The sequence below is a fragment of the Alternaria dauci genome, chromosome 1 (genome assembly GCF_042100115.1).
Source record: "Alternaria dauci strain A2016 chromosome 1, whole genome shotgun sequence".
NCBI classification, from domain to species: domain Eukaryota; kingdom Fungi; phylum Ascomycota; class Dothideomycetes; order Pleosporales; family Pleosporaceae; genus Alternaria; species Alternaria dauci.
In genome coordinates this window covers 3,125,077-3,143,908 of record NC_091272.1, presented here as the reverse complement: position 1 = coordinate 3,143,908, position 18,832 = coordinate 3,125,077, and the positions used below count along the sequence as shown (strand labels likewise).

The 18,832-nt window shown below is 53.0% G+C and overlaps 8 protein-coding genes across 8 annotated transcripts; 5 read left to right on the top strand and 3 right to left on the bottom strand.

The window, feature by feature from the left end:
* Positions 1-272: 272 nt before the first annotated feature.
* ACET3X_000976 (uncharacterized protein) lies at positions 273-2,186 on the bottom strand (the record flags this gene model as incomplete). Its single annotated transcript, XM_069448331.1, has 1 exon — positions 273-2,186. The coding sequence occupies one exon, from the start codon at positions 2,184-2,186 to the stop codon at positions 273-275; it is 1,914 nt and encodes a 637-aa protein (XP_069311218.1).
* Positions 2,187-3,236: 1,050 nt separating this feature from the next.
* Positions 3,237-3,847, top strand: ACET3X_000975 (uncharacterized protein). The gene is made up of 3 exons (XM_069448330.1): positions 3,237-3,589; positions 3,648-3,727; positions 3,782-3,847. The coding sequence occupies exons 1-3, from the start codon at positions 3,336-3,338 to the stop codon at positions 3,799-3,801; spliced, it is 354 nt and encodes a 117-aa protein (XP_069311217.1). The 5' UTR covers positions 3,237-3,335; the 3' UTR covers positions 3,802-3,847.
* A 22-nt stretch (positions 3,848-3,869) lies between these two features.
* Positions 3,870-4,568, bottom strand: ACET3X_000974 (uncharacterized protein; the record flags this gene model as incomplete). The annotated part of the gene is made up of 1 exon (XM_069448329.1): positions 3,870-4,568. One exon carries the CDS (start codon positions 4,566-4,568, stop codon positions 3,870-3,872), a length of 699 nt encoding a protein of 232 aa, XP_069311216.1.
* Positions 4,569-5,179: 611 nt separating this feature from the next.
* ACET3X_000973 (uncharacterized protein) lies at positions 5,180-6,593 on the top strand. Its single transcript, XM_069448328.1, has 2 exons — positions 5,180-5,519; positions 5,574-6,593. The coding sequence occupies exons 1-2, from the start codon at positions 5,193-5,195 to the stop codon at positions 6,564-6,566; spliced, it is 1,320 nt and encodes a 439-aa protein (XP_069311215.1). The 5' UTR covers positions 5,180-5,192; the 3' UTR covers positions 6,567-6,593.
* Positions 6,594-6,769: 176 nt separating this feature from the next.
* Positions 6,770-8,707, top strand: ACET3X_000972 (uncharacterized protein; the record flags this gene model as incomplete). Its single annotated transcript, XM_069448327.1, has 2 exons — positions 6,770-8,155; positions 8,201-8,707. 2 exons carry the CDS (start codon positions 6,770-6,772, stop codon positions 8,705-8,707), a joined length of 1,893 nt encoding a protein of 630 aa, XP_069311214.1.
* A 723-nt stretch (positions 8,708-9,430) lies between these two features.
* On the top strand, positions 9,431-11,030 carry ACET3X_000971 (uncharacterized protein; the record flags this gene model as incomplete). Its single annotated transcript, XM_069448325.1, has 2 exons — positions 9,431-9,725; positions 9,793-11,030. The coding sequence occupies 2 exons, from the start codon at positions 9,431-9,433 to the stop codon at positions 11,028-11,030; spliced, it is 1,533 nt and encodes a 510-aa protein (XP_069311213.1).
* Positions 11,031-13,318: 2,288 nt separating this feature from the next.
* Positions 13,319-13,813, top strand: ACET3X_000970 (uncharacterized protein; the record flags this gene model as incomplete). The annotated part of the gene is made up of 2 exons (XM_069448324.1): positions 13,319-13,510; positions 13,559-13,813. The coding sequence occupies 2 exons, from the start codon at positions 13,319-13,321 to the stop codon at positions 13,811-13,813; spliced, it is 447 nt and encodes a 148-aa protein (XP_069311212.1).
* Positions 13,814-16,645: 2,832 nt separating this feature from the next.
* ACET3X_000969 (uncharacterized protein) lies at positions 16,646-18,832 on the bottom strand (the record flags this gene model as incomplete). The annotated part of the gene is made up of 2 exons (XM_069448323.1): positions 16,646-18,420; positions 18,475-18,832. 2 exons carry the CDS (start codon positions 18,830-18,832, stop codon positions 16,646-16,648), a joined length of 2,133 nt encoding a protein of 710 aa, XP_069311211.1.

Here is an 18,832-nt window from a genome sequence, read left to right as displayed (position 1 = left end):
GCGACATGACGTTGTTGTGCTTCCCCCCAGCCCCCTCACTTGACCATTGAGCTGAGATGCAGATGCTGCAGCGCGTTAGTCTAGCCGTTTAGCCGTTCCAGGATTGCTGTGCAGAGTCTCAAAAGGTAACGTCAGGGAGAAGTGAGAGGCGGGGGTTGACTTGATTTGTAGTTCAAGGTAAGTACTACCTAGGTATTCATCTCGCAAGTGAAGCTAAACATCGCACGAAGCCCATCAGGATCTGCAATCAAACAGAAAACCAAACGCTGTTCCTAGCGACGGCGCATCCCACCACCACGACCGCCCCTGTTCGGGAAGAAAGACGGCTTTGGCCAACTACGGTCACGAAACCACCGCTGGTCATCATATGTGACATACACGTCTTCGGCGACTTCCACATCAGGCTCCTTGGCCTGGCGTATGAGATAAAGCTGGGTCTGGGTCAGCGGCATGATGGAGTAGCCAGCGTCTACACTGTCAGTAATGGTCCGGCGCAAGAACGTTGTGAACTGTGACTGGGATGGGCGTTGCTTGATGCCCATCTTGGCCAAGAACTGCGGAAAGCTGTTGAACTCATGGATCTCGCGGATGTCCTCGGCCATGCGCGTTGATGTGCCTCTTGGAGGAGCTCCATGCGCGTCGAACAAGGAGTCGCGGAGCTCGATAAGATTCTTGTTGGGCGGGCGAGCTGCTGAGCTGAACAGCTTCATGAACATGATGAGGCGGTACGAGGTGGGTGAGGCAGCGTACGTCATCTTGGTACGGTACGTAGAGATTACTGAAGGCTCTAGGTATGCAAGCTCGGCCATACCAGCACCTTTGTCGTCGAGCATCCAAACAACGTTACGTAGAATGGCTTCACGGATGATCTCGTACGTCAACTCTTCGGTCAAACCTGCATCGCAGATGAGCGCCGCTATCAGCACATGGCCAAGGTCAGGAAAGTGCTTCTTCGTACGCGGCCCGACTATGAAGCGTTTGATCGTGTGGTTCGCGCTGACGATGATCTCCTCGTTCTCAGTTGCGAGGCATAGCAAAAGATGGAAGAGACCAAAATAGGCATCGACGGCTTTCTCTGATGCATGACTTAGAGTGCTGCGTTCATCAGGACCAGCATAGCCTTTTTCCGCATCGGATGAGAACTGAACAACGATCGCGTTCATCGTGCGATACAATACGTCCACATGGTAAGGCTCATTGCTGAACATGTTCGCAGCGGTATGAATTTTCTGCATGCACGACTTCACCTCTGTCTTGACCTGATTCCAATGGCGTCTGCTAAGCGGCAAAGGCAGCCAGCGGTCGAAAGAAACACCCTGAACACTGCGTCGGACACGGTATGTAGAGAATGCCTCCCAACTCAGCAGGTCGAACTCGGATCGGAGCACTGGCCGATTACCGCCGTCGATAGAGATACCTATGCCGAGCTTGGTGTTCAGAAATGATCGTTTGAGGCAAAAGCATTGCAGTTCGCGGATCCGAATGAAGTCGTACGAGTTGATCATGGTCTTGATGGAAGGAACAGCCTCCGCAAAGGCCAGAACGTCACGCGTCTCGGAAACATTGAGTACTGCGAGAACAATCTCATCTGGTAGTGTGAACAGCTTTGAGAGTGTGTTTCGGTGTCCCTGTGCAAAAGCGACAACGGTTGACGCGGGCGTCGAGTCGACTTCCATATCATCGGCTGGTCCTGGCGGCGAGCTGGTTTCAAATCCACAGGAGTAGCATATAATGCCATGTATACGCTTGCCGTAACTCCGCGTTGATTGCTTCCGGTACTCAGCCAAGTCAATGGTACCGTCACTGTCGTCTTGCTCGAGAGAGTCGCTGCAGAAGAAGCTCAACAGTTGGATGACGATACCCTTCAAAGTATAAGCTGGCGTCCAACCCTCTTCGGTATTCAGCATCGTAGCACAAATGTATTCACCGAAGATATTAGGATGGATGATCTGACTCTGAATCGTGATTCCTGGCGCAATCAGCGGATATCGGTCTGGAAACCTGATCGTGAGGTGGAGCGGCTCCTGACCCTCCGGGGTGAGGATGAGGCACGCCTCCGTTATGTCGTTGTCGTTGAACTTGAGGTCGACATTAGGATACGGATCTTGCTTTATCTCTGCGATGTCTTGGAGGAGCCGGCGACGCAGTGAGTTTGACTGAATCGTATTAGCTTGATACCGTGCCATGATTGCGACAAAGTAGTATGAGGTTGAGGTCCGGGATTTGTGATCTACTTGAGACAATGAAGAACAAGATCTAGCAAAGGAGGAGAGAGGTCCTAGTACCTAGATCATATGTGAGGGAGCTGTTGGTCGAGGTTCCAGGCTGACTCCCCCACGTGACTAGGCAGCGGCGACAGACGAACGGAATTGTGGGCCACAACGCCCTTGTTAGCAAAACGTTAAATCGAAATCTTACCGCTCAATTGGTGGTACGTGATAGGTTCGGTGCAGCCATAGCATTTGGGTTTTTAGTTGGCCGGTTGGCGGCATGGTATCTAAGCATCCATGGATTCATGTTTTCTGTACGCCGCCCGCGTCTAGCGACATTGGCTCATGAAAGATACAAGAGAGAACCATATAGCTTCTCTCCTTCAGAAAATTTAGCTCAAATGAGACATGCTGGCGCCCTTCAGTTGCGCAATGAGGAAAAGGGCGCTTAGATGACTACATGAATAGTCTCCAACAAACTATTGGTTATTGCTATGCTCAGTTTAATTTATGGGGCCGAAAGTTCTGGCCTATACAATGTTGCGATTCAAGATCTTGTCGAGATGAGAATAAAGTTCAAAGTAAGATTGACACCTCTGATATGCCATCACTTACGTGACACAATTCTACCCAGCATTTACCATCCATATGAACGTTGTAAACTAGTATGATCATACATATATGACTAGTCCCACTGGGGCATGTCGTCGCTTCTAATCTCCACATTCCAAGACAAGCTGAAGCAATACGAGCAGTTAAATTAAACCTGAACGCTGGTGCAACTATACAAGGCGCACAACGGTAATTTTGGAAAGACACATGCGGGGAAAGTGAGCACTGGTTCTGTACCTTGACACAAGAAGCCGTTCTCATTGGATCGACTTGGGGCGAAAACGTTTGCTAAGAATGGTTGCGATAGAAAGTGAGGAAGAGACGCCGACCGTGCGACCATCTCCGCATTGCGTGATTGGATAATACGATGAATGCGAGAATATATTGAGACGGCCGAGAGAACAACAATGGTTTGTCTGAGATATAAGAAGCCTTGGACAGTCGCACATCTGAACCAAAGACCACACCAAGATCTCATCACAGTCATCAACCAAACCTCAAAATCAATCCATCATGAAGATCACAGCCCTCGCTCTCGCTTTCCTTACCTCCACCGCCTTCGCGCAGGACCCCACAATCGCCCGTCGCGAGCCTCTCAATGGGATGGAGAAACGCGCCGTTGTCGGCGCAACAGTCCTCGTGGACGGTCTACGCTATAGAACGTGTCCAAGGACGAGCTGCTCCGCTCCGGGCCAGTACCCCAAAGGTACCAAGATCAAGTTGAGCTGCTTTACCAGGACGGATACGACTACGGTGAATGGCGACAAGTAAGTGGCAGCATCAATTCGAAAAGTATTGTATTAGAACAAGCTAACGCGAGCGAAGAGGCTGGGCCAAGGTCTATGGTGGCGTTGGGGATGGAAGATGGGTTGCATTGGCCGGGGCGACGTATGTGACTTGGGATGGTATGTTGATTCCGTATTCGATCTTGGAGGAAGCGGTTTACTGACTTGAGACAGCCCCATTGAGCGCCTGCTGAGACCGGAGTATGTATGGAGAGGTAGTGAAGCTATAGTAAGACGGACAGCTGTATTGAAATAGCAGAACCTATAGCGGAACAGCCGCCTTTCCCCAAGTAACCTGTGCATCAGACGTTGATCGTGCTACAAGCTTGTGACCCGTGATGGCTACGTTCTTCCACTTCAGACTCGTACAGTTGATGGTGCCTTTGAACTTGCGACAGTCATTGCCAGAAAAGACAATGTATCCTAGTTCTGTTTCGTGGCTAGCAGGTTTGCTGGGTGCACTTTTAGTAGCATTCACAGACTCGCCGCTCCATCGAAACCAGAACTTTGGGGAGCGGAAGCTGTTCTTCTCGAAAGTCTCGAAGCGACTCCTTTCGGGAGACTCAGGCTCGGTATTCTCGCTCTCCTCTTCGTCCTCGTTGTCGTGCTCGTCGTCTTCCTCCTGGTTCGATTCATCCGGTTCCACTTCTGCAATTGTTCGCCGAAGGCTGTCACGACTGCCAGCTAAAATGACGGATGCTTGTAACACTCCCGGTAAAGATAGTCGGCCGACAACGCCCTCGCCACCTTCGGTGAGGCGATACAACTCCAGTGATGCATCCTGGTCCGGCTGAGCATCTCCGTTTGTGCTCAAAGCTTTCTGCCATGCTGGGCATTTGACTGAATAGCTTGCGAATGTTTTGCGCACATCGAAGGCGGCCGTGTGTTTGGACTTGGTGCCGCGGCCATTGCGGTTGTGCATATGCCGCGACGAGAAGGCGGCATCCTGCCAGTCGTCCATGGCGAATAATAAGGAACGTCAGGAGGTCAAACTTCCTTCTGATGGTTTTGGTAAACTCGCGTGCCTCGTTGCGAAACAGAGTTGACGTCATAGACTAGGAGTTGAGTAATGTCGGGACTAGACAAAGCACGCAGTCAGCCTGAATCTTCGATCCCATCGCAGTGGGTAGATGGGCTACAACCAGTGATGCGAGGGTGCATCGCGGGGTATGCATGCGGCGCACGTCCAGCCTCGTTATATTGGTTTCTCTCTCATGGTGCAAGGCATGCGCCTGTGATGAGGCCAATCAGCTGTGGCCTTGTGTAGCAGATCGGCTAGATGTTTTTGTGTCCTTGGTAGGTTCCATGGTTTCGTGTAATGGTAGTCCAGCTAGAATGCCATGTCGGAGGACAAGGCACCATATCTTGCGACACGGGTCGAAAATTCTGACTGCGACCATATATATGTGTTTGGAGTTTGAGCTTCGTAGGAAAATGATGATGCCAGAACATGAGGGGGTTTACATGTCATGGCTCACCTTAGCAGGTGCTCTGCAGCGGGCGGGCCTCACGTGAACAGGCGTCTGTCGCAAAACGGAATCGCGAATCACTCCGTCAGCGCAGCGCCAAACCATAGACGCCAACGATGCCACCCAAAGGCTCCAAGAAGTCTGCGCCCGCGCCACCGAACAAGACGCTCGTGCTCGACAACGGCGCATACACAATCAAAGCCGGTCTCGTCGCTGCCGCTTCCGAATCCACCTACGACGACTGCAGCGTGGTTCCGAACTGCATCGCGCGGAGCACACGCGACAAGCGCACCTACGTCGGCGCCGAACTCGACTCGTGCAAGGATTTCGGCGAGCTGGCCTTCCGCCGTCCGGTGGAGAAGGGTTTCATCGTCAACTGGGAGGCCGAGAAGGCGATATGGGAGCACGAGTTCATGGGCGACGCCGTGGGGGAGGGGCTGAGGGTGGGTACGCACAGCCGCGAGCTTATCGAGCATGTGTTGGCTAACAGTTGAAAGTGTGACCCAAAAGACACCAATCTGCTTCTGACGGAGAAGCCAAACTGCCCAAAAGAGCTCCAGAAGAACTGCGACGAGATCATCTTTGAGCAGTTCGAATTCGCGGCCTACTACCGATGCGTGGGCGCGACACTGAACGCATATACCACTCCCACTGCGTCCTCGTTGTCGTCGCTGCCGCAAGAATGCCTCCTGATCATCGATACCTCGTACTCAGACACGACCATCCTACCTCTCTACAACGGGAAGCTCATTCAATCGGCGGTGCGGCGGCTCACAGTCGGCGGGAAGCTGCTTACAAACTATCTGAAGGAGCTCTCTTCGCTGCGGCACTACAACATGATGGAGGAGACATATCTGCTCAACGAGATCAAAGAGGCTGTGTCGTACGTCGTGCCCTCGTCGCAGCACTTTGCCAACGATCTAGAGCGGACATGGAAGGGGCGGCTGGGGGATAAAAGAGAGCTAGATTCGAGCATTGTAGTCGACTACGTGCTGCCGGACTATGAGAATGCGATACATGGCCATGCGCGACCCCACGATCCTGCAAAATCACGCATGCGGCGGGGGCTGCAAGCGCCACAGGGACCAAGGGAAGACCTGCTGCCACTAGGAAATGAGCGTTTCACTGTGCCGGAGCTTCTCTTCAACCCTTCTGATATCGGCATCCAGGAAGCTGGCATACCTGGCGCCGTCATGCAGTCGCTGGGTGCATTACCTGAAGCTCTCAGGATAGGCCTGCTAGCGAATGTGGTCGTGGTAGGCGGGAACTCGTTGATTGCTGGCTTTATGGAACGACTGCAAACAGAGTTGAGAGCTCTGGTACCTGTAGAGTATGTGCTGAATGTAGCACGGGCAGATGACCCGATCAAGCATACATGGCTGGGAGGAGCAAATGTCGCGAGCCAGCCCGAGTTGCTGAGGGAGTTGCTGGTGACCAAGGCCGAGTATGACGAGAGGGGCTCTACCTGGTTGGTAAAGAAGTTCTCGTGATAGGCAATCCAACAGAAGCAGCAAGCATGATATCGGTTGTAGATGTATCGTACCCATTTCTGTCGTGTGACGATGCAAGCGGAAGCTCCTACAGTGCTCGGGGCTGCTGTGGCTGTGATTGGCTCATGTCCGGCGGCTTGGCGTGCTGGTCGACATGTCGAAGGAATTTCCGCTCCAAGGGCATCACCCGCATCTCGAACCCAATGCGCCGAATACCGCGCCCCTCGCGGGCAACCGATCCCTCCCACCTCCTGTCCACATCGATACGGCAGACACTGTCGCCATTACCTTGCCGGTCCGCTGCCTCGCCCTGCACCCATCTCCGCAATGCAACCGCCACTTTCTCCACCACCGCACCTCAATCGTTCCTCCTCCCGGGCAAGCAGGACAAGAAGAAGCACCAGCAGTTCGTAAGAAGATGGCAGAAGCGTCTGCTCGGCGACTCGGAGCCCATTGGCGCACACGTCGACCCATACGACCCGACATCGCCAGTACGCATAGCACCCGAGGAGCAGGGCGAGTACGAAGAGGTGCTTGAAGAGGAAGCATCCACCTTGCCCAAATACAAACCAGCAAAGCACATCAGCGGCCTCCAGCGAGTCGGTGGCGACGAGTGGCTCAGGCAAAAAGTCGAAAAAGACATAGCCCAGGAATTCGAGAAACTGACACTACGCACGTATACGCCGCTGACGCTGGGCATGGCCGATGAAATCGAAGAGCTTACCGGTACCCCGTACACGCTCAAGGACGAGAACCTGATGATGGCGCAAACCATGCACGAGAAGACGAACCGGCCGTATACCCACTACAACTTTGGCCTCCATTCCAAAGCCGGCCGCATTCCCAACATGCGCGCTCGCTTCACACAAGCCGTCGCCGAGGTCTATGCCCTGAAGCAGGCTGGTCTTGATATGGACTTGGCCAAGTTCGCCAACCGAGGTGTATACGATCGGCCACGCTGGGTCAAAGACATCAGGTTGGTGAGGACAGAAAGCGGCGAGCTTGCTCTTGCCTTGCCGGAGCACAAGAATCTGGATGACCTTCTGGCGACCATGCAAAAGGTACCTTCTTGGGAGGCTGAACTAGCGGAACCAGATGAACTCCTTGTTGAGGAGCTCGTAGAGGAGCTCGAGGGTGCTGACCGCCCGCAAGAGCAAGTACCGACCATGGATCCTGACACGCCAGCATTCAAGAGGGCGGCAGTGGTCAAGCAGGATACTGAGAAACCATTTGACTTCATGTCGAACCGGCCTGTACCCCGCGCAAAGCCAGTGGAGAAGCAAGCCGACCAGCCAGTCGTTGAGGAGGTGGTGGTTCAGGAAACCGCACCTTCCCAAGGAACTTCAGACGCAGCCCTCAACACTCCTCCTGCCCATGCAGCCGACCCTGAGCCCGTCAACGAAGTCGCTCCAGCAGCAGCGAGCGAATCGCGACATGCTATCCTTGAGGAAAGAGCGCAACGCCTGGCCGCCGACTTTGCAGCTCTGAAGAGGGAGGTTCAGAAAAGCAGGAGTCAGTCTTCTGCCACGAAGTCCGAAGATACCAAATGGCGACATATTCCTGTCACTGACATCGACGTCAAGTTCGCTGTACGTCTACTTACGAAATCTGCCTACATCTGCTGACATTTATAGCTCTTCAAACGCCTTTACCAATTGACCGGCTGCCGCATCTCCGACCCACACCTATCTTCAGCAAACACCCTAGGCGATCTATACAGCTATCTCTTGGAGGCCGCCAAACCTCAGCCGACCAGTCTCTTCTCCGCTATCCACATAGAAGGTCAGAAGGCACGTGAGCGAGCGAAGCAGCAAGCCACATCGGAAGCCACTACTAAGCGAAGGGCCGATCTAGGCGACTTGATCAACCTGGGTAACGTCGAGCTACGTCGCGTCAAGCCTAACAAGACCGAGAAGCGCAGCAAGACCGGTATGGACAAGGTGGTGAACTACGCTCTGTGGGAGCGTGGTCTGGGTAGTGGAGTGCCTTCCAGGATCCAAGAGATAAGATTAAGGAAAGCACGCGGTGTAAGACATGCGCGAAAGCAGCCCGAGGTTGTCAACCCTCTGAGCAGCAAGGCTGCCAACTTCCTGGCTACTAAGACCCAAGAGTGGAAATCGGCGCAAAAGTCAGCTGTCTAGGTGGAATTACCAATACACGTGCACTCAACCTTTGAGGGTCATGACATGCGTTGTGTCGAGTGACTCAAATACATTGTATAGTATGTACTCTATGGGCATGGTTTGGAATGCATGGAATCGTGCTTCTGCTGGAGCGCTCATGAACACGTATTTTACCTTGCTTCCCGAAACAGAAACAAAGCAGATATGATGAATTGTAATGTACTGCAGGGCACCGTACCCGCATCGAAGCTGCAAAACATTTATCCCTCTAGATCCTTGAAACGAGGACGGCACCAAATAATCAAGCTAATCAGCCCATTCTACAGATAGAGGAGATTGCGGGGGCCAGTCCTGATAAACTGTCTACAGCATGCAGGGCGCACACGCAACATTTCTACCGAGGGAATGACCCATCATTGCCGGCAAACCAAGCTTTGCCCAGAATTGCTTGTCAAAGATAAGAGTGGAGCTACTAGCTCCTACAAGCCACACAAGCTAAGCGGTATACGGCATCTCTTTTTTCTCGCGCACCCTGCCACCGGCGTCAAAACGGCTATTTTTTCCAATGACGCGGCCGGGGCCGATTGTGCGCGGTAGGTGGGGTATGTCCTACTAAAAAGAACAAGAATGTTTTGCTCGCTGGTGCGGACCCTGGACGGTTCACACTCTTTTCATGATTACAGACTACTACTACTTTTGTACCATTCTTTCAAGTATCCGCTGCTAAGGTATCATTGCATAATGTTCTCAGCCGAGAAGAAAGCCCAGGACGAAGCCAGCCTGTCAACCGACAGCGGGAATATCGGCCATGCGACCGTCACGCGCGAAACGGGGTTCCTGGCCACACTCCGCCGCTTCGAAGAGAGATTGGACGCTAAGCTGGGCATTGAATCAGAGGCCATCAGTCGCAAGCTGCCCGAAGAAAAGGGCCATGTGCCATGGCATCACCAACTCAACATGTTCTTCCTATGGGCATCTGGAACGATGAACACGTCCTGTTTTGCCACGGGTCTTCTAGGACATGAATTCGGGCTGAGTAAGGATTCTGCTCCTCCCCCTAGCTCTTGCAGACTGCTCGGCTGATTCGTTTCGTGTGCGTGTAGCGCTTCGCCAGAGTATTGTCATCACAACCTTTGCGTCTATCCTTGGTGGCGCTGCGACCGGCTTCGCGGCCACGTTTGGGGCGCCGACGGGACTGAGGCAGATTTCAGTGTCGAGATATGCGTTTGGATGGTGGCCGAACAAGCTCATTGCTGCTCTGAATACTATTGTGCAGATTGGCTGGGCGTCCGTGGCTTGCATCACGGGTGGTTTGGCACTGACGGCTGTAGCGGATGGCCATATCTCTTTGATTGTCGGTATCGTCATTCTGGCTGTTGTGGCCACGATCATCTCGTTTGTCGGTCTGCGAGCGATCCTTGTGTACGAACGCTATGCATGGTTTGTCTTTTTCATCATCTTCATCATCTTCTTTGCAGAGACGGGCAAGTACGCGGACAACAGCACCACAACCGAGCTAAAGGGCGCGGACCTCAGTGGGCAGGTTCTGAGCTTGATTGCCATCGTCTACGGAAGTTCAGCATCGTGGCAGACCATGGCCTCGGATTACTACGTCCACTACCCTGTCAACGTTTCGCGCTGGAAAGTCTTCCTCATGACGACCTTTGGCATCGCGATCCCCACTTCCATCGGCATGCTAGCCGGCTGCGTCGTGTCTTCCGGCATGAACAATCGCCCAGATTGGCAAGAAACGTACGACAACGAGGGCCTAGGTTTCCTCATCCAAGCCATGCTCTACCCCCGCGGTTTCGCGAAACTCATCCTTACCCTCCTCGTCCTCTCCGGCATCAACGTAAACGTCATTTCCATCTACAGTGCCGCCATCTCCTGCCAGCAATTTGCCCGCCCTTTTGCACGCGTACCCCGCTTCATCTGGATCCTGGTCTGCTTCGCTGCTATCCTGGGTCTCGCTATTGGTGGCCGCGAGCAACTCAGTGTCTACCTTGAGAACTTCCTTAGTCTCCTTGGCTACTGGACTACGCAGTACTTTGTCATTCTATGCAGCGAGCATGTCATCTTCCGTCGTATGAGCTTTGACAATTACGACCTGGATGCGTGGAACGATCCTAGTCGTCTTCCGCTTGGCATCGCTGCTGCCACAGCTTTCATCATCGGTGTTGTGGCATGGATTATGGGTATGGTGGAGACGTGGTATGTCGGACCGCTCGGAGGTCTTATTGGATCTGGTGGTGGTGATATTGCCAATGAGTTTACGTTCGTTGTAACCGCGCTTGTGTATATACCCGCGCGATATCTCGAGAAGAAGATGGTCGGGAGGTAGGAATACGGCTTGTGAGGTCGTAGTATCTTGGGGTGCGTAACCGTAGAGTTCTTGATAGGGATCCTGGTTATAGAAATAGTGAATAATCGATAGCGCATTTGTTGAACCATCGAGATCTGGCGACTAGAAGGTATTCTGGATACAAGGAAACTGGCTTCGTTAGTAGCGATTACGCAGCCGATTGCGACGCAGCCGCTCAACCACTGTTCTCCTGGCTTACCAACGACGAGAAACTTGTGGGTACATTCACATCTCCCACGCCCTCTTCGCGACTTCCAATGTGGCGTCTCCCTTCAAAAGTCCCGTCATCCAGTTCAAATCTTCAGACCCTAGAGCTGTTCCAGCAATGATCACAGCCCATTGAACGACAGGGGAAGCAAAGTCCGTCTGTCCACGCGCACGTTTATGCTGTAGATAATCCGAGATGCAACGTGCAATATCCAGTGCTGCAGCCTGGATAGAGGGATAATAAGAACACTCCTTTATGAGGCTGGTGTCTGCGTGTCCTTGTAAGAGGTTGTCTGGATCATGGTGAGGACTGTCCTGTGTAGCTTCTAATGTCGCCATGATCCTGAGTACGTAGAGCAGAGCCGTGTTGTACAACATCAGCATCCGCGCGACCGAGTCGTTCATGAACCTGTAGGTAATTCGTAGCGGTGTCCCAGCTGTAGTTGATTCGACGCACTCTTCGATGTACACGTTTTCCTCAACACTATCCCACCGATGTTTCCAAGCTTCGAGAAATACTAGCAATTCTTCGGCTCTGCGCTGGATCTCTTTTCGCCGTCGCGAAAATTTCGAGCCAGATATATGCTGAAATTTGAAGGTCTCATCGCTGACAGCCATGAGCACCGAGCAGTCTGCGAGCACGTCATGTAAGTCTTGTTCTTCCGGAGTTTCCAACGAAAGCGCTGTCCTCAATACACACTTCCACCCCGGTCGCGCAAAGATGGACGCGGATCTGTTCCTCAACGATGCAATCAATATCATGTGTCGCACACCTTTATACAGCTCCAGTGTTCTGAAGGACGCGTACATCAGAGACCCTGGGTCACGTAATGCCAGAAGCTGTTCAAGGCCAAGCATATGTTTGAGCCAATTCTTCGGGCCGGTAGGCATGAAGAGTTCAAGCATCGCCAAGATGATTACGGAAACGATAACGTCGTCGCGGATACGGCGTCCGGGCTCGCTCAGGGCTTTGTTCAATTGCATGAGGGCTACACCATGTATGGCATAACCTTGGGTGAGAATGCCATTCTGATGGTAGCGTGAGCCGAAGAATAAAGTTGCGAAGCTGAGTGCAGCTTGGACAAACAACGGGGCGCCTTCTGCTGCCACCAATAAATCATTGCTGTTGATATCTGAGGCTTGGAGCTCCTGAAGCCCCAAGTCGACAGGGCCATTGGGGAGGAGATGGCGGCGTAGATAGCAGACGTAAACCTCATTTTCGTTGAACCTGAGTCTCACTTGTGGAATGACAACCTGGTTTTCAGGAGACAGAGATCCCGACTCTTCCAGATCTTGCCTTATCCATGCTGTCGTTGCATCCTGACCGGCCACACTACCCTTTGGCTTCTGGGACCTTCTAGACTTGACAATCTTGGCTTGTATAAAGGCAGTAGTTTGTGGTCCACCGCAGTGGAGGCCAGCCTTTTCGCATCTTTGACAGATGGGGTGAGTCTCGTCTTCAACGTTGTTAGCCTTGGATTCAATATGCAGGGGACCAGCGCTTACCGCACTTGATACGGCGTCGGCGGCAGGTTGAGCATCCTTTTGAACGACCTGCTACGTTGACCATGGCGTGAACCTGGTTTTCACGAAATACATACACATGGGACGAATGCGGTACATTGAACGAGATGCTGGACAGGAAGGCGGGGAATAGATAGGCTGACAGCGGCTAGCACGACAGTCTAGCCTAATGCGGACTAAGCTAAACCGCTTGCGGTTCATTGGGCGAGGTGACAGGCATCCCACATCTGCACGTTACGCCCGGTCTTAGTCTCTTCCATCACGAGTCTAGTACTAGATTCCTCGAGCGCACCTGTAATGCCAGCACAGCCGTGCGAAAAGACCGCAGGTGCATGTCCGCGTATTGAGCCGCAAAGGGTATAGCGTGTTCTTTCACCAGACGACGCAAAGAGTAGGCACACTTCTCAATATATAACTATCACCCAATTCATCGTCTCTTGTCATTACATCCATCATCGATTTTGCCTTCATAACACCAAGTCGGAATCTTCAAGCCTTCTCAACATTCACTGCATCTCATCTGCCAATTCACAACCATGACGGTCACAGCAAGCATCGACATTGCATCCTCACCGGAAAACGTCCGCGCAAAGTTCCTCGACTTTGCATCCCTTTCCAAATACCACAACGGCTTCTTCGCCTCTCTGAGCCCACTCGGCGCTGCCGAATCAGGGAACAAGATTCGCGTCGTCTTCTCGTCTGGACAAAAGATGGATGCACCCATCGAAGTACGTGATCATCAGACGCTAGCTGAGCAACAACTAATACGCCTACAGCACAACACACCCAAATCATTTGCATGGACTGGCTCAATACCGCTTCTGTTTACAGGCACGCACTCTTTCGCCTTTGAGCCCAGCAGCACTATTCCAGGCGGTACAAAGTTTACGCAACAAGAAGTCTTCAGCGGCGCACTAGCCTTCTTGATGGGTGAAAACGTGGTAGCCCGACAATTCGGCTTCCCAGAAAAGACCAAGAGAGGATGGGAAGGGTACAACGAAGATTTGAAAGCGTGGTGTGAAGCACAGTGATGTGCTTATTTAGGAATTTGGTGTTTGTGCCAAATATCTGGCAACTTGGTATTTCTCTTCTAGTTTATAGATTATTTAGATTATTCATGATTTGCTTTTCACAATATGTATGGTGTAGCTGTCTACATGCCTCACGCCTTAACCAAAACCTTCCATCCTCTAAATGCTACCCGCGCAGCGACGAGCACTACAGCACTACCAAACAGTAAACATCCTCCAAATATCCAGAGACTATCAAAGCCGCTATGGCCCTGAATCGCGCCTCCAATTGGCGTTCCAACAAGCAGACCTATAGCCACGACACCAAAACTCTGGCCCAGCCTCGTGCCGATCTTGTCTCGCGCGTCGGTGCTCAAGTGAACAATAATGGTGGGTGGCAGCGAAACGAAAGATCCCGAAAAGAAGCCGTAGCACGCCATGAGGACAACTATGCCGGCAGTGGATGATACGGCCATGAAGCTTATGCAGAGGAGGCCTGATATGATGGTGCAAGGGATCACGACGTTGAAGGGGCCGACTTTGTCGGAGAACTGTTGTAAACGGAAGTTAGCAAGCTGTAACCATTGGATAAAACAGATCGTGAGATGATAGGAGACATGAGGAGCATACCAAATTGGGTACTATACGACCAAAAACACTCGTGCTGTTCATCACAGCGAGGAGGTAAAAGGCCAGACTCTCGGTTGTAATATGTTCCTGGATGGCGTATACTTGTGCGTAGAAGAACGGCATATACAATCCCATGAACCCGAGAAAGAATCCAGCAACCTGGAGACTATACTCTGGAATCAAGAAGGCGCGGAGATCGAGAAGAGAGCGTGATTTTGCCGGCAAAACGCGGACGCGCATGCATACATTCGGTATAACCATGGTGGCAAGGATGATAAAGCCCAAGACCCTCGTCGTCCATGCAAATCCAATCTGGGGCAGAAGCTTATGGAACACGATGGGATAAATGACACCTCCAAACGACGATCCAGATGCGGCGAGTCCAATGGCTGTTCCGATTCTGGTGGAGAAGTACGTGGAGAGAATAGCCACACTAGGGATGAACAAACAGCCTGTCCCGATACCTATGCAGAACGCCTGTGCGAGAAGGACTTGCCAGTACGTATGGCATAGACTGAGCATCATCTGGCCCAGAACCAACATGACACTGCCTACAATAAGCAGTTCGCGGAAGTAACCTGCGTCGTAGATGGGACCAGTCAGTGCGCCGACCAAGAGAAGGAGGAAGGCCTGGATGGAGCCGATCCACGATATAGACGAAGGACTCGAGTCGGCAAGTAAGTTGGTTTCGTAGTAGGCTTGGTACGATCCAAATGTGTTGATGATGCCCCAAGAATTGAATAATAGGAAAAATCCACCAACTACCTGTAACCACGCCCATAGCCCTCCGTCAGGTATCTTGGACACATCCTTCACGCTAGGATGCGCTGATCGAACCTAGAGGCCAGCGTACAAGGTCAGCGTTTGCCTCATGTATTTCAGACAGGGATATCACGTACAGGCTCCAGCGTCGTCCCTAAACCTGCAGCAAGTGCTTCATCCGCAGCTCCGGTCACGTGCTGACCCTTCTCTTGGTCCTGATTCGCTACAGATGTTTCCGCGCTGTGCAGCGAAGAAAGAGATGCCTGATGACCAAGTTTTTCATCAAAAGTCGTCGATGTATCTGATGCTGCCGGTGCTTGTACATGCCGCTCGAACGATGGGCTACTGGCGTCTTCTACACCCATTTCCGTGGCTGCAGCTGTCGAGATCGACAGCGCTGTCGACCTTTCCTGGTATCACAACTGCGGATTATTGGTTGGGTCGGTAGTAAGCGTCGAATTAGTCTATTACCGGAGATGTGGTAGTCACAACGGCTCTACCAAATTACTGCGGCCAAGAAACGCGCAAAGAAAAAAGAGCGATGTGAACGTTATAAAGCTTGAGGGCACCGTGTACGTCAAAGAGATCGGAAAAGGGATCTGAAGAAAACAAGTGGGCCCGGCAGATCATATACCAGGCTTCGGATAGTATGACTGAGGGCGGGCGGCTAGACGCTTCTCAATACAAACACGGACGCCCTTTTCCTTCATTGAGCTTCTCCACCATCAGTGCAGCTCGCTCAAAGTTAAGCCCGAGACACACCAGGCGAAACGTGCCTGCTGCGGGTCCATGACCTTTGCGGGCTCGGACTTCCGTTAGGGGTTTCTGTTATTAATAACGTGTGGTGCTCTAGCCGAAGCTTGGGAAGTAGAAACAGCGGAGTGCGGCGACAAGCACGTCACGAAACGTGCTGGGCGTTATTTCCGTCTAATAGCCGTACATCCGACTGAGGCAGGCTACGTTTGAGGTTCCTCGCCAAACGTTCACTTTTCCGTGTCTATGTTGTCATGGCATCTCATTTTCGTTTGGGTGACTCATAGAATACCAACAATACTATTTTTCCGCCTTTTGTGCGGTCTATCTAAACCTTCAGATCTCAACCTTCACAGGTGTATACCATGCAGCGCCTAATTCGACACATTTGCCCTAGACGCCATCATTATAAAGGAAAACCTGCCGTAATGATGTACAAACAAAGCCAAGCTGCCATGCTATCGTTATCTTGGGGGGAATATGCTTCGTCATGTCGTGTCGTACTTTTGGTGACCGAAGGAAAGGTTTTGGTAGAAGGACTCGCTCACAACGCCTGCGTGAACGCCCGTAAACGCTCACTATGCTATACAACCTAAGGAAAGAACCTACCCGACTTGTATGTTTCCGGCCCGAAAAAATGTGCCGATATCGAATGTTGACATGAGAAAGAACTAACGTCGTTGAGGCTCCACTTGTTCGGACGGCCCCTCAGGTCTCACCAGTGACCCGTTTCGTCGCCAAGCGATGGCCGGAAGGATGCAACGGCGATGGCTCGACCTGTTCAACACGCTCCTCGAGATAGACGTTGCTTAGTAGCCCGGCAGGAATCGTACCATCCTGAGCTGGCTTCAGTTGGCTTCGTGAAGCTCTCTGGCGTCGGTTCTCGCGCTCGTTGACGACATCCCGCAAGATCTTGGTAGCACCAGTCCAGCCGATCTGGTTAGCTGTCGCACGATGGTTGAACAAGCGCTCTACAAGAAGAAGTGGTAACGATAGAAGAATGGTCGACAACACGACAGTCGCATGGCTGGGCTGGTGGTCGTCTTCCGTCGGCGCATCACCGAAGCGGATCTTACTTAGCCGCGGATTATGCGCGGCCTGGCGATTTTCAACGACCGTGGGCAGGCGTGGGGCATCAGGGAACTCAGGCGCTATCGTATACAGCTTGAAGTCAATGGGAAAGCTGAAGGCGACGAACTCGAGGGCGTAGTTCAGCAGCGTCGAGATGAAGGGGTCATCCGTATCAGGGCTTTCGGCTCTCGACCGTGGGCCAGAATTGGCCTGCAGTATGTATTGCAAGACCTGCTCTACCGTATCCCATCGGAGAAGCATCCTTGCGATTTCGATGCCGCGTGCCTGCATGCTAGGTATCTGGAAAGTTCTCGCTGCTGCGATGTAGCTGAGAACTTGTTGCATACGCCGACGAGCGTCGTTGGAGGGAGACGCTTGATCATTCTCGTACATGTAAGGTGCGAGGCCATACAGGAAGGTTTGGGCAGAAAGAAGTGGGGCACCATACAGCACTCTGACAGCTTCTTCTAGGGATTCGCCTGTGGTAAAGGGGTCCAGCGCAACGACATCGACCAGCCGACGTGCATCCCTGCTACGATGGCTTGGGGCAGGACTGCGACGAACAGCTTCTGCTATGACTGGACTGCGTACGACTACGATGCCGTGCGCAGGCACTGATACCAGAACCGATTCCGGAGACCGAACTTGGAGGACAAAGTCGGCGAACTCAGGGTTTCCAAACTGTGTGGAAAGGTATGCCGCAAGCTCAAAGGGCGATTCTTCCAGGCGCTCAGCAGGAGGAGGCGCAGTGCCGTTTTGGTAGGGCAAGGCACGATGCTCCTCTCCGTGCTCTGAAGTCGGTAGCGCCTCGCCAAATTGTGCCTTGCTCGGTGACTGTGAATGCGAGGTGAGGGTGCCGTTTGCGACGAAAGGTGCCTGTTCCGGCGAGAAATGACCATTGTAAGGGTTCGAGTAGCCATCTGGACCGCTAGGAAAGTGGGAGGGGCGGAGGTCGGCGCCGTTTGCGTATGTGGGATCAGGCGGCGCAACTGTGTGTGGAGGCATGTGCCAGGGCGCTCCTGGCTGTGAGGGGTGCTGAGCGTGGGCCGGAAAGAAGGGCGGGAATTGCTGGGCACCGAAGCCAGGCGGGGGACGGGGCAGCGATGGCTGTTCGTGCGGGTGCAGCTCTGGCTCCTGAGAAGTCACCGGAGGTGCTGGTGACTCATTTGCGCTCCAGAAGACCAGTGCGCCGGCACTGAGCTGGTGTCGGTGCGACGGGGTGTCACTCCCCTCTGCCGGCGGCGTATTGGTCTTGTTGGAAGGATAGAAGGGCGGGGGCAGATGGGAGGGTATCGTCAACTTGCGGTGCACCCCATTGACGGCTGGTTTTGGTTCGGCGGTGGGCTCCGTCGGCGGGGGAGGCTTCTCGTCGGCATGTCCATTGACATTACCGTTGACATGGTTTCCTGCGTCTTCAAAACTTAGTGCGTGCTCGACTTGGGAAGCAGCGCTCAGCGGATACCCACCATGAGCGTCCGACGGCGCTTTGTGTCCATTCTGCGATGGGCTAGCCGAGGCATCTGCTGGCAGCTCTCCCTTTTCAGCGCCAGAGACATCCGAATCTGGCGTAAGAGGAGTCTGCACAGCTTCTTCTGCGTGCTTCGGTTCTGCGTGCTCCTGGACCTGCTTCTCCGGCACTGCTTGCGGCTCCGGCTGCGGCTCCGATGGCTGAGCGGCGGCGCCTTTGTGGGAACCTTCAGGGGTGATGGGCCTGGCTGATGGCTGAGACTTGGACAGACGGTATGGGATGGCAGGCACGATGCGCGATCCTGGGCGGCGGTGCTGCTTCTGCGCGAAGCCTGGGCGTGCGGCGGTGTCGGCCAT